This window comes from Taeniopygia guttata, chromosome 17, assembly GCF_048771995.1.
Source record: "Taeniopygia guttata chromosome 17, bTaeGut7.mat, whole genome shotgun sequence".
Taxonomy (NCBI): Eukaryota; Metazoa; Chordata; class Aves; order Passeriformes; family Estrildidae; genus Taeniopygia; species Taeniopygia guttata.
In genome coordinates, this window is record NC_133042.1 from 6,865,386 (window position 1) to 6,878,812 (window position 13,427).

The following is a 13,427-nucleotide window of genomic DNA, read 5'->3' on the forward strand; positions in this document are numbered from 1 at the left end:
GTGTCTCCAGTGACTTCAGAAGGATCCTTTTGTCACCTGCTCTTTGTACAGCACCGTCACTGGGGCTCCACGGCAAATGGGGCCACAGAGCTTCCCCCCACAGCAGCAGGAGCACGAGCCCTTGGCTCTTACCCACGAGAAGGTGAGGCTGTGGGCTGGCTGGGAAAACATCAGTGTGTCCTAAAGACAAACCCACTGGGACATCCCCCCCCTTGACTGGTGTTGACTCCCAGGGCCACAATTCCAGCTGTGAGGTTATTCCCTAATAAACTGCTAAGGGGAGGCTGAAATCACCCCGGGTGAGCAGCACCAGGAGCTTCCAACCCCTGCAAAGCAGGGAGGTGGCCTGGGAGCTCCCCCTCGAGAGCCACCCCACAGCAGGGTTGTTATTTGCATTGCTTTGAAACTGAGATTATTTCCGTGCTTCCTTGTTCCAGGCTTTAAAAAGAGGAAGATTTTTCTTCTTCCAATTTTATGCCCTTTTCATCCATCAGCCCATGCCACGCTGAGAATCTATTCCTTGTTCCAAAACTTTTTCTCCAGAATTCTGTAGAAAGGACATTCTGCCTGGTGGTGGTTTTGTTGGTTTGTTGTTTTTTTTTTCAAACATAGCTTTAAGGCAAAAGTTTGGCAATGCAAAGCAAAGTCTACATAAGGCCGCATGACTTGGATTTGCAACTCAGAACCTTACAGCTTAAAAAAAAAATACCTTATCTTAAATAGTCAACTTTTTGCTCCAGGAACTTGTTTCATTCTCAAACAAAAAGAAAAAAAAATATTCTTAAAATCCCAAATAAAATGTTCTTATTGTTCTGGGCAGTTCTGGACAAGCTAATGAGACTAAAGTTCAAACGGGAACTAAAAGGGAAGAAAAAAAAAAGCTCTAGGGTAGACATCAGTGTCAGTTTCTTCCCTTAGGAATCCAGTGATGAGACAGACCCAGTCCAAGGTCTCCTCTTTAGCTTTAGCACAGTGAAATCCGTCCCAATGGGAGAAGGTAGAATGGTTGCATTTGTTGAATGAATAAAAAGTGCATTTTGATTTCGCTCAGATTATACGTGTGTATCCTAATACCTAAGTGATTGTTTTGCTTCAGGTTTCGTTGTCTCCCTTTCGGTGCCGGGACGCCAGGCGTGTATTATCGATGTTTGGGGGGTATCACCACGAGTGGTGCTCCATCCTTTGGCCTCCACATGAGTACCTGAGCATCATTGGCATTGGGTTTGACAAGGGCACTGGGTGGTATTGGCTCATTCTTGCTGAGGACCTGGGGCTGCTCTTGAGCAGAGGGCTCCTGCAGCTTGGCACGCTGCCCCAGGGGCCTGCTGGGGTTCACCTCGATGCCCAGCCTCATGCGCCATTTGATAGTCTGCAAGGTCACCATCTCGTTGGTGGCCGTGTTGGTTGCCACCAGCCAGGTGGTGAAGCTCTGATCCCGGTGGATGCTGGTGAGCTTGGCCACGTTGCTGTCGCTGACGGGCACCGCCCACGTCACGCTCGGGTAGAAGTTGTCATTCATGCTGATGTTGAACTTGGACTCCTTCTTGGTGGGCCCCACGATGGTGCAGGTTTCTGTGGTGTTCCCATACCAGGGATAGTTCACTCCATCTGAGTCACTGATGGCCTGGATTTTACCGTCCAGTAGATCTGGAAGCTCCCAACTTGACCTGCCATAATCGATAGGAAATTATGGATAAAGAATTAATTTATTTGTTTAGAAACACGCCGGATTTTAGAAAGGAGAGGGAAGAGCTGTGGATGCATTCCCTCTCCAGCTTTTATTGGAATTTGTGCCCTTTGTGCCATCCTGCCATTAAAAGCAGGGATGCTTCTCATCAGGCCTGCTCTCAATCCGCTCATCCCCTAAATTTCTCTGTGGGTGAGCCGCTGTCCCTCCCCGCTGTCTGCCTGGCACTGGGAGTGTAACCCATCCTCCTGCAGCCCTTGGAAGGAGCCAGCTCGAGGGCTGCACTCCAGGCTCTGGGCTGGAGATGGTGTTACAGTAATCAGAGAGCTGTTTGTAAAACTGCCCGCGCTGCTCACCTGCGACAGGGACAGAAAGGTCAGTGCTCCTAGCAGGAATATAGCTAAAACAGTCCCCTGCCACCTTGTACTGCTGATGCACAACTTGCAGTGGGTTTTTTCATTAACTTCCAATTTAATTTTTAAGATTAGATTTGCCAATAGAAGGAAACTGCTGTAAATGTCTCAGAAGAAGGGTTGGATGTTTGCTCTGAGACGGCACAACCACAGATCACTTGCTCAGTGCACAGCAGCTGTTTTAAGGACAGTCTTTTAAAAACCAGGCTGGTAGAGGTGCCTCTCGTGTTCCTTTTCCCTCTTGGTCATGAATCAGCACTCCTCACCAGCCAGGGATGATGTCCCAGCCATCGAGGTGGCAGAAGGGACTGGGTGGCAGCAGCAGTGGCATTTGTACCTGACCCTGCCACAGGACTGGCTGTGCTCCAGTCCCCCAAGCCTTGTGGCTCCCTGCTGCAGGCTGGGACATGATTTATCTTGGAGAGACACAGAGGGGACGCCCTGAAGCTTGTCAGGGTCAGGGTGACTGTCCAAGCCTCTCAAAAGTCTGGTGCTGCAGCTTAAAATAGCCCCTTGATTGCAGAGGAGGCTGTGGCTGGGGGTGCTGGTCGGCCTGGCTGGCTCTGCCACAGCTCTGGGATGAGCTGCTCTGGCCAGGGCTGATGTGACAGGCTCATAATGCTGTTTTGACTGTTAATTAGTTAATGACCGTGAAGTGCCTCCATGTTTGTACCCACTGGATCGTTCAGCACTTAGCTGTGTCTGGCTCTGGCTAGAGGATACCACGGGGGATTTAAAGGTCTCATTTATCTTTTCTTCATGTGAGCAGGGGGTCCTGGCAAACACCTCCCCGGCGGGAGAGGAAGCGTGAGAGGGGACGTGGGGTGCCCTGGGGGTGCAGCAGGAGCAGGGGATGCTCTGAGCGTCAGGACCGGGGCATGCAGGGATGCTCTGAGCCGCAGGACCAGGGGTTATGCAAGCACAACATCTCCCTGCACAGATTTACAGGCTGCTGTCAGCTCCGGCACCGCGGCTGCAGCAATCCCTTCCTCCCGAGCCCATCGCCAGCAGGCAGAGGGAGTCCTTTCCCTGGAAGAAAATTTTTAGTGAAGGCAGCCAAAAGGAGATCCCTGAGCAGTCCTGCCAGGACCCTTGTGCACTGCAGAGATGTTGATCTGCTCTGCAAACCGGAGTCATCCTGGCTCATCACCCCTCGTGCCCTTCAGGCAGAGCTGAGCAGGGAAAGGCTCTGGGAAGGCTCAGGGGATGCTGGGGGACCCAGCCCTCACTGATGGATGAGTGGAGGTCCTGCTCTGCAGCCCCCACCCCTCCCGAAACCCCATCTGGGGGCTCTTCTCTCCCTTTCAGCTGCTGGTTTAGGATTACTTTCCATTCAGACAGTGGCTGGTACTCAGTTGGCTGTCACCCAGAGCTGAGATGTGACAGAGGCTGACTCTGAGGTGACAGGCATGGTGCAGCCACAGCATCTCTGCAGGTACCGAGGAGCTGAGATGTCACAGAGGGTGATAACCCGCCTGGGCTGCTCCAGCCTACTCAGATCAGAGCTGCTGGGTGAACGGCAGGAGAACCTGGCAGAGTTTGCTCAGAAAATGCAGGTCCTCTAACACCTGCTTGTCCCTATCTTCACTCCCAGTGCCCCAGGTCAAGAGGGAATTGCAGAAGCTTCTTGGGATTTGCCCAGGATTTAAACAAGAGCACAGAGGTGGAGCTGCTCAAGGCCTGAGCAGGATGGTGCCTGCAGAGCCTGCAGCATCCCAGGACAAAGCTGAGCCTGGCTGGGCTCAGGGTGGCCCAGGAGGGCACCCAGCTCGAGGAAAGGCGTGGGCAGGAATGGGGAAGGAGAAACCGGCCTGTGTTTCTTCACAGAGCACGCTGTGCCTAATTCTAGCCAGTGTGGTTAACCCCAGGGTTTCAAAACCATCATGCTTCATCTGCTCAGCTTGGAACAAGCAGAAAAATGAGGCCTCATGATGATCCCATGACTGGAGCACAGCAGAGGCTGCAGAGTGGCTGCTGCATGTGGTTGCCCCTCGCCTGATGCTCCAGCAAAGCCTCTGTGCCAGCCAGGCTGGCAGCCTCTGCTTGCAGAGCGTGTCCATGTTAAATAATATGCCAACAACTGGATGATTTTGGAAAGAATGCTGTGGAATTATCTTTGGCTGCATCAGCATCTTTCTCTGGTAGTGTCGAGCCAAGGAGAGACCAGAAAGTGCCCAGTAAACACTTTGCTGACAATAGCAGGAAGGAGGCATGAAAAGAAACCAAGCGATCTGGTTTCGTGGGTTCACTGATCAGCTCCAAGATCAGTAGGTTCTGCCTTATAACACTGACAAGCCTGCTTCTGCCTCTTCTGAAACCTTCAGAGCCAGTGTGGGCATCACCAAAGCCTGGAGCTGCCAAGAAACCTCTCTTAACAAATGTCTTCTTGCTACCAGAAGGAACTTTGAGCTATTTCTTGTGGTACAAATGGAGCCCTGCTGCTGACAGCAAGCAGCTTTATGTAGGTTTTAGCTTCCCAGTTCTCATCCAGACACTTTTTTCCTGTTCTGTCACACAGGACGAATCCCCCAGCTCATCCTGAGCTCCCAGATGTCAGAGCCACAGCACCCACCAGGGCAGTGACAGCAAACCCAGCACAGCAGCCTCCAGCCCTGGGCATCCAGCAGAGTGGGAACATCCAGGTAACCTTTCCAGACAGGCACTATTGCATCCTCAGCTCTAATTGCTTAAAGCCAGCTCCTAATTAGTCACAGGCCAGATGGACTTGCACAACCTTCTGCTTTCCAACACCTTCCCCTCCAAGCTCCCTAACTAAGAGCAGCCCCTCTGGGACACAGCCCCTGCTTGGTGCAGGGACCAGGGCCATGTGTGGGTGTAGAGAAACTGTCTCAGGCATTTCCATCCCTGCTCCTGCCTCCCTCCACCAATGGCCTGCACTGGGGACTCACTGGGAGAAAGAAAACCTGATAGCCAGAGCTGCTTAATTTTCAATTCTCCTTTACAGAGCCTCTCTTACCTACTCCAGCGTGTCAGACAAGTCAAGGCAGGGTTAGAGTGAAGAACAGGAAGGAAATTTAAGATGTTGTTCCCCAGCTGACAGAGCTGTGCTGTTGTGGTCCCTCTTCCTCCCACCCTCCAGCTGTGTGTTCCTGCCTCGTGTCTTGAACCAGCAGCAGTGTTTGATGGCTGGGTCAGGGAACAGAACTAGCACAAAACTGGCATTAGGAAAAAGGGAACAATTTCTGCTGGTTTAGGGGAGCAGACTCCAGTCCAAGTGGACAACCCATGTAACTGGGCTAAGGTGGGTGCTCACAGCACAAGTGAGATCCAGGGCCCCTGCAGGGCAGCAAAGCCTTTTCCTCTAAATCCCTGGAGGGGTAAATTCCCACAGCAAACTGACCTCCCTTCACTTTCTTTGGAAAAGATAGCCTTGTGTTTTTTTGATTGTGTCCTCCCTCCTGAGGACTGGGGGTTTATTCTCTTGACAATTTGAGTTCATTATGTCCCTGCTGCAGGGCATGGAAGATTTAATCTCACCAGGGAGAGATGCCTGGGAAGATGAAGTGATGATGTAAGGATGCAAGTGCCCCATCAGGTCTTCCAGGGGAAGAAACATCCACAGGAAAACTTCTCCAGATTCTTGGCTGATCATATTCCAACTCCAATTTATTTCTCTCTCTCTTTTGCATATCTCCATCTGCACAGCTTCTTGCACATCTCCATGGAGATGAAGGAGGCTGGATAATGCCATTCCAGCATGGCCCAGCCACTGACAGGTTCCACCAGGGGCAGAAACCAGCACCCACCCCAGCAGATGCCAGCAGGGACCCGGTCCAGCTGCTCCTGCACAGGTCACAGCTCTGGCCTGATCCTGAGGCTTCCCTCTGCACAGCAGCATCCTTCCCTAAGGACAAGGGTAAATCCTGCATGGGAGGAACAGCCATACCAGCCATGGGGTGCACAGGAGTTTGCCCCAGCCCTGCACAGAAAGGGGTCAGAGAGCACATCCACATCCTCATGCTGGGGGTTTTTATGCTCCCTGCAGCATCTACTGACTCACACGTAAAGTAATGCCAGCACTTATGTGTTAGCTGAGCTCTAATTCTCTCCCTTGAAATTTAAAAATGCTGCATTTAGCCCCCAAATTGTCAGTGCCACTTTAAACGTGCGTGTCTAAATTATCCCCTCTGTAGCTCCCATCCCTATAGCAGCATTATGCACAGCTCCATCTGCTCCAGTATTTCTCAGCTGTTTCCATCCTCAATGTAATGGCCAGCTTATGCACAGCTAACAACTTCCCAGCAGAGAAGTGAAAAATTAATCCAAAGCCTGCTGTAAGTATTGGTGCTTTGGTTGGATGACTGATTTTTGATTATTTGGGGGTTTTTGTTTGCTGGTCACCACAGGGGTTAAAAACATGGATGTGGTAACAGCCTCTCCCTGCCATGGAAAGTTGGGACTCTGTTGGCATCAATCGATGCAGCTCTGTGGAGGTCAGTGGGATTACATCGAGTTACACCAGCTAAAGCCTTGGCCCATCCTTTCTCTTAGGTTTGTGTCCTCTCTCTCTCTCTCTCTCTCTCTGTAATGGTCTTCCAAGCCCGTGTTTCAATGGCATTGAAGAGCCTTTCCTCCTAAATGCCTTTATTTATAGCCTTCAGATGGCAATGGGTCTATAGAAAGAGAATGCAGGAACAGACCAATTCCTGCCTGTGTTCGGGTAACTTTTTTTTTTTTTGTATCAGCTAAATGTCAATGAACCTCCTAGGGGAAAAAAAAATCTTTGTTTCCATGATTTTCTAGCTAAAAGCTCTCATATATGGCTGCAGTGTTTAATTCTACCAGTTTACAGCAGCAGCTACTACTCCTTTTTTTGTTTTTTTTTTGTCCCAAAACATTCCAGCAAGGGCAGGCTGTACCAAATCCTCATTTTAAACACAGGGCAACTCAGGTGCAGGGAAATAAAAAGGCCACGCTGAGGTCTGCAGCACTGGCAGCATCACTCTGTGCCCAGTCCCCTCTATTTCAATGCATCTGAGCTGTATTTATATCAAGTGGACTTTTCTATTTTCCTTTGCAGCTGGTCGCTAAAGACAGGATTCCTAAATGAGCCTGAGAATTACACATGCAAATCCCAAAGGCCTACAATTGGGAACATCTGAGCAACAAATTGTCCTTGCTAAAGATGCTGCTGGAGCCAAGAAAGCCTACAGATTTCAGGCCTGCTGTAAATACTTTTAAAATCAAGATCAGCCTGTCTGCACTGCTGCTGTTTGCCAGGTGCCAGTTCAGCTCTCAGGAAAGTTTCTGCTTGAGCAGAGAGGGGACTTGGGGACAGGAGAGGGGCAGCCTGTCCGTGAGATGCTGAGATGCTGAGGCCGTGTCTGGGGAGGGAAGGAGGGCCGGGCTGTGCGTGCAGATGTTCAGAGTGTCAGGAAGGCGCTGCATTAAGTCACTCCTCTCTCAGCACTCCTCATTCAGGGTTTTTTTAAGCTGCCCAGACTGACCCTCAGGGGCTGAGCCAGCATCTCCCTGGATGAGCAGGGAGAGGATTCCCAGACCTGACCTTCCCGTCCTTCCTCCCTCGCCCCCAGAGACTGAGCAGCATCAGCAGCTCCAGCCACTGACCCATCTGCCAGCACTGGCCCCGTGGCTGGACAGACACATTTGTGCTGCACCAGGAGGCTGCACCTGTGCTGCCCAGCACGGTGAGTTGCAGAATTGCTGTTCTGTGCAGGCTTTTGGGGATCAGGTGCTGGGGCTGATTTAGCTGTGGGCCAAAGCCTGCGACGTTTGGAGAACAAGCTGGTGGGGGACTGGGGAGAGATGACTTTTCTTGGCAGGGAGGTGACATTCTGATTTGACTCATTCCTGTCTCACTGTGACTGTCTGACCAGTAACACGAGGATTCTTGGTGGCCAAACAGCCCCTGGATTCCTCCCACCTCATATAGATACCCGTATATTCCCTTTCACATTACCCATAAAGGAGGGTAACGTGAAATTTGCACCCTGCTCCGAGGTGATGCAGGTGGTTTAACCACAACGGGTTAAATCCAGCTTGTGCTTTCCCGTGGGCTGCCTGCTACTGTGGGCAAAGCAAGCAGGATTCCTCCTGTGACGTTCAATGTGCTCCCAGAGCTGGTGGGCTACCGAGCTGCCAGCCACGGCTCACTGCAGCAGCAGCAGCAGCAGCAGCAGCAGCAGCAGCAGAGCACACCAGGGACGGCTCCGTGCCACAAGTGTCACCCCTCAGCTCCCCCTGGGGCTCCCCAGTGTGCAGTTTTGGGATGGGGAGGGATGCAGGCAAGAGGAGCTGGAGGTCAGGAGAACCACTGATGTCAAGCACGTATCAAAGCAGGGTTCCTGTCGTGGCAGGGCTGCTCCCAGGGTTTCAGGGTCACCTATGCAGCCCAAAAGCTGTTGTGGAATAGTGTTGCTTTTGGGTTCCTGCCAGAACAAGTGGGGTTTGGTTGGGGCTTGGGCAAATTCCCACTCGAAGAGAAGAACACCCACTGCTTTGAAAGGGCAGGGACAAGCTCTACTGTATTTTAAACACACGGGAAAGTCCTGATAAGTTTCAGAGGGGCTGGGTTTTTAAACATGGATTATAATTTTTGGCTTAATCCACTATTTCCCAACCAGGCCACGGTCCTCCCGCTCCCTCTTCCCGCCGGGTAAACGCACCGCACGCGCTCTGGGAAATACTTACATTCCCTGGTCCCCGTAGTGATTGTAAAATTCCATGTGGCTGCAAGCCTGGATCCAGCCCACGATCCAGGTCTCCTTCTTGGGAAGAGGGGGCACCAACACTTGGGCAGAGGCTCGGAAGTGAGGGGTCCGGTAGCGGAGGACCACGCTGGAGGACTCGTCAATGCTGGTGGGAATGGGATCAATGGAGGCTTTGACTTCAATCACTGAAATGCTTTCCCGGAAAACTTTGGATTTGCAGCTAATACTCTGAATACAGCCCATGGCATACCCCGAGTACAGTCTGACGCAGCTCCTAGGGTACTCCAGCAATCCTGGGGAATATTAGGCATTGAAATTATCTGGTGCTAGATCAATTACAGATCTTCTTGGTTTGTAATTTCAAAACTGATATCCATAGGATAGAAAATTCATCACGTAAAGCCTTAATTCGAGTATCTGTCTTACAAGTACTGCTTCTATTTTTGAGGTTAGCTGCGCTTCAGAAGCAAAAGGGCCTTTAAAATTTTTTCCCCTTTTAATGACCCATTAAATTTCTTGCTCAAACAGTCTTTGGGTTAAAAAAAGTCTCTTGAGTTCAATAAATAAAGGTGGTGCTCTCAGCTGATATATTTAGTCCTTCCTTCGCTCAGATGCAGTCTGTCATTCACCATCAAACATAGGACTAGCCGGTATTTCCCTTTATTCTTTGGATGAAAAGCAGAATGTTGATAGACACATCTATATAAATAATGAAATAGTTTTTAGCCCCAGCTTGTCACAACCGGTGTGGATTTCCACTTCCTGACTTGCAGTTGTTCATAACTTCCTTTCGCACAAAATTACAATAATAACAGAAAGAAACGACGGCTGGAAAATGCAAAAAGTCGCCAAATCTCCTATTCTGGAGGCTCCTCCGCCAGCGATGCCTGGGCTTTGGGGATTATTATTTTTTTTTTTTTTCCTTTCCTTAGAAATAGCCGGCCGCAGAGGGAAGCGCGGTGCCGGTGGGGCCGGCGGCTCCGGGAGCGCAGCGGGGCAGCGGCGATGGAGCCTCCCCCGCGCCGCCGGGGCCGCGCCGCTCCGCGCCCGCTCAGCGCCGCGGAACCGCCGCCCGTGACATCCCCCGCCACGCACCGGCCCGGGGGGCGCCGCTCCCCTTCCTCCTCCTCCTCCTCCTCCTCCTCCTGCTCGGCGAGCGGCTCTCCGCAGAGGTGTCCGACCTTCCTCCTCCTCCTCCTGCTGCTGCCGGCTGTGGCTCAGCCGGCGGGGCTCATGTGCGGGCGGCGGGGCTGCCCCGCACACGCGTGGGCCCCGCAGGGCGTCACAGCATCCCGGGGAGCCGCGCCGAGCCCCGGCCGCGCCGCCGAGCCGCGGCTCCTGCGCTGCGGGGGCGAGAGCGGCGCGGGGCGGGGGGGAGGCTCCTTCTCGGGCTGGGCGGTTTTTTTTTTTTTCTCTCCCTTCTCCTCTTTGCTGGCTGCCCGGGGAGGTGAGCGGAGCAGGATCGGTGCCTCCGCCTCCCGCCTGCCGCAGGCTTCCTCTCCCGCAATACATCCACGCACCCGCGGACGGCGCCGGCCCCGGGCTCAGCCTCGCCGGGGGATGCGGAGGGGCTGCATCAAAAAGGCAACGGGGTCAAACTTTGCGGGAACTCGCCGCCAGCCCCTCGCTGCCTCCGGGCGTGCCCCCGCCGGCTGCCCGGGCAGGGAGAGCCGCATGCCCGCGGTTCCAGCGGCACCGGCGGCGGCTCCGGACCCCCCCGCCGCCCTGTCCTCCCTCCTTCGCCCAGTCCCATCCCTCCCCCTGTATTTCGCTTTTAAACTGCAGCTGTTGAAGCTAAACCTCCTTTGCAAAAAAACCCAGCATTTCCTCCCACATGTCCGCGAATTGTGGGTAATGTAGTTTTTTTATTTTAGAAACGCCTCCCCCCCCTCCCCTTTATTATTATTATTATCTTTTCATTTCACTGCAATATGCTTTTTCTTGGGTTTTCAGATTAAGATTTTTCTCTCCCAGTCGGTGCCTGCTGGGTCGGTTTGGTACCAACCAAAGGGCACCAGAGGGGGTGATCTCCTTATTTGCAGAACCTGTAGCCCTAGGTTGGATGGGCTGTGATTCCAGCAACGAATAATGTAAAGCTCTCCGTAGCAGCAGGGGGACTTGGGAGCAGCTGGACCAGGGAGTGAGAAATGTCTGAGGCAGCAGTGAATTGCAGGAAAGTTGTAAACTTCTATTACAGGCGGTTTTAGAGGTAATGTTGCCAGCTGGTCCTGCTGGCCATCGGCTGGCTGAGGATCTGAGCACCAGAGGAGGTGAAATTTTTGGCGTTTCAGCAATAGCTGATGGACATCAGCTCATCAGCTGAGTGAGTGTCTGTCACTTGTTTCTAAATAGGAAACCTGAGGAAATGAGGTAAAAATCTCATTGCTGCTGCTGCTTGTGGTGTGGCACAGCAGCACAGAGCTGCTGTAAATGTATTTTAGTCCTTTGCACCCTGCACTCTCAGCAGGCTGGATTAGCCCTTAGCAGGCAGGAGAGACCTGAGCTACCAGGTGATCCTAACAAGCAAATGTCGCAGGTTGAGGGGAGGCAGATTTGCTCCTTTCCACTCACAGCAAGTGGAAAAAACAGTTTGTTTTCATGTTTTTCCTCCTCATGAGTGTCTCAAAGCATTGAGGAATATTTATTTTAAACTTCCCAGTTGCTGTGAGAGGCACAATTTAGTCACTAGTCCTGTGACAGAGAGAAACACTAAGAACTCGCTCAAGTTACAAGCCACTTACTATCATGTAGTACCAGGAAGAATGAAATTAGCATCTTCCGAATGAATATCCAGCAGCCTCCAGAAGGTGCTGAAATCCTTTGACATTTCCAAGACTCTTTCACACTTTTCAAACAAGCTTGTCACAGTTTCCCAGAGCATCATGAGTCTGGTGAAACTGCATATTCTGCAACTCTAGTTTCACTGAAGCTTCAGCCAGGTCTTGCTTCAACTTGGCTGTCTCTGGTGCTCTGGTCAACTAGGAAATCGCATTATCTCATTCTAATTAAATCAGCTCTTCAGCTGGAGTTTTTGTTGGGTTTTGGTCGTGCCTGTCTCCATCACGATGCTGTGAGTGATTAAGGCATTAGAACATCCCACCCAGCTGGTTTTTTTTTAATTTTTTTGTTCCTAGAAGAATCCTGTGCAGGGTTTGCTGGCTGCACTTTGGCTGCAAGTGCTGCTGCTTTGGCCAGCTGCTGGCAGAGGTTGGCACACTCCTGCCAGCGAGCAGCAGAGAGAGGGGATGGCATTGTCACTCCTGTCCCACACACATCCCTGTGAGGTTTTCCTGGCCACGCTGGCCACTGGCCTCATGAGTGACCACAAATTGTGGCCCTGCAGGGCTGGGCACAGCCCGGGCTGGGCACGGGGGGCATGCCAGGTTTGGCTTGGCTGGCTGGGCCGTCTCCCAGGTGCTGGATGACCCCTGTGGATCGTGTGGCAGGACTGGAATAGCCCTGCCGGAGCAGGGAGTCTGTCTGCAGGGATATTTATAAACCCCTGCGTTAGTTTGGCAGGATGGGGCTTGTCGTGGCCTCAGTGGGATCAGGGATTTTTCCCTTCCAAGCTCAGTTTCTCCAGCTGGGACTGTCAGTGACAGCTCACCCTGCTGCAGGAGAGGCCGGGCAGTTTTCCTTTCCCACTCCACCACTGACAGGGGTTTTGCTGGCCCTGCATCCACCTCACGCTGCCCTTTCTCCTCCAGCCCTTTCCTGCTCAGGACTGGGGCAGGAGTGGGAGGCTGGGGCAGAGAAATTCCCTCATATCAGCATCAGCAGAAGAGACAGGCATCAGATTAAATTCACTCTCAGGGCTTTCAAGGTATTTTTTAAACCCTGACAGCTCCTGAGGAACATGTTCTGTTGTAGCTCAGCATCCCCAGCACCAGGCTGGGCAAGAGTCTCCCTGTTTCTGCAGGGTCCTGGCCACCAGAGCCTTTATCCCTCTGCCCACTGATATTTGCAGAGCCCCACATTTGCAGAGAGTGGGCAAATCCAGGAGGCCAGGCACTGGGAGATGGCTACAGCCAAGTGGAAGCAGTGCTGACGGTTCTGTGCCTGGCCCATGTCACACAGGCTGAGATTTCCCACATGCAGGGCAGTGGGGTGAGGGCAGGCAGGTAGGGATGGGGTGCTGGCTGCCCTGGTAGTGGCAGCACAGCCAGGGATCAGGCAGGAGCTGCTGGCTGTTGGTGATGTGGCAGCTCCTGTGTGATTTAAGGGCAGCCACAGCCCCACGTGGTACCTGAGCCAGGACAGGTTGTGTTTTATGGGCTGGGTAAGGGTTCCTGAGAAGGGAACAAGCTCTTCTTCCCACTGGGATCACAGAATCACATGGTTTGGGTTGGAAGGGACCTTTAAAGGTCATTTAGTCCAACCCCCCCAGCTATTGGCAGAGACACCTTCCACTATCCCAGGCTGCTCCAAGCCCTGTCCAACCTTGTCCTTGAAAACTTCCAGGGATGGGGCAGCCACAGCTTCTTTGGGAACCTGTGCCAGGGCCTCAGCAGCCTCATTGTACAAAATATCTTCCCAATATTCCCTCTAACCGTGCTCTCTGCCAGTGTGAAGCCAGTCCTGTCACTCCATTTCCAGCTCTCCTGGAGCCCCTTTAGGCACTGGAAGGAGCTCTGG

The 13,427-nt window shown here is 52.4% G+C and overlaps 1 protein-coding gene across 1 annotated transcript; it reads right to left on the minus strand.

Annotated features, from left to right (window-relative positions):
* Positions 1 to 1,082: 1,082 nt before the first annotated feature.
* FAM78A (family with sequence similarity 78 member A) lies at positions 1,083 to 9,344 on the minus strand. The gene is made up of 2 exons (XM_002198815.7): positions 8,773 to 9,344; positions 1,083 to 1,667 (listed from the first exon to the last, which is right to left on the minus strand). The coding sequence occupies exons 1-2, from the start codon at positions 9,033 to 9,035 to the stop codon at positions 1,139 to 1,141; spliced, it is 792 nt and encodes a 263-aa protein (XP_002198851.1). The 5' UTR covers positions 9,036 to 9,344; the 3' UTR covers positions 1,083 to 1,138.
* Between the last annotated feature and the right edge of the window lie 4,083 nt (positions 9,345 to 13,427).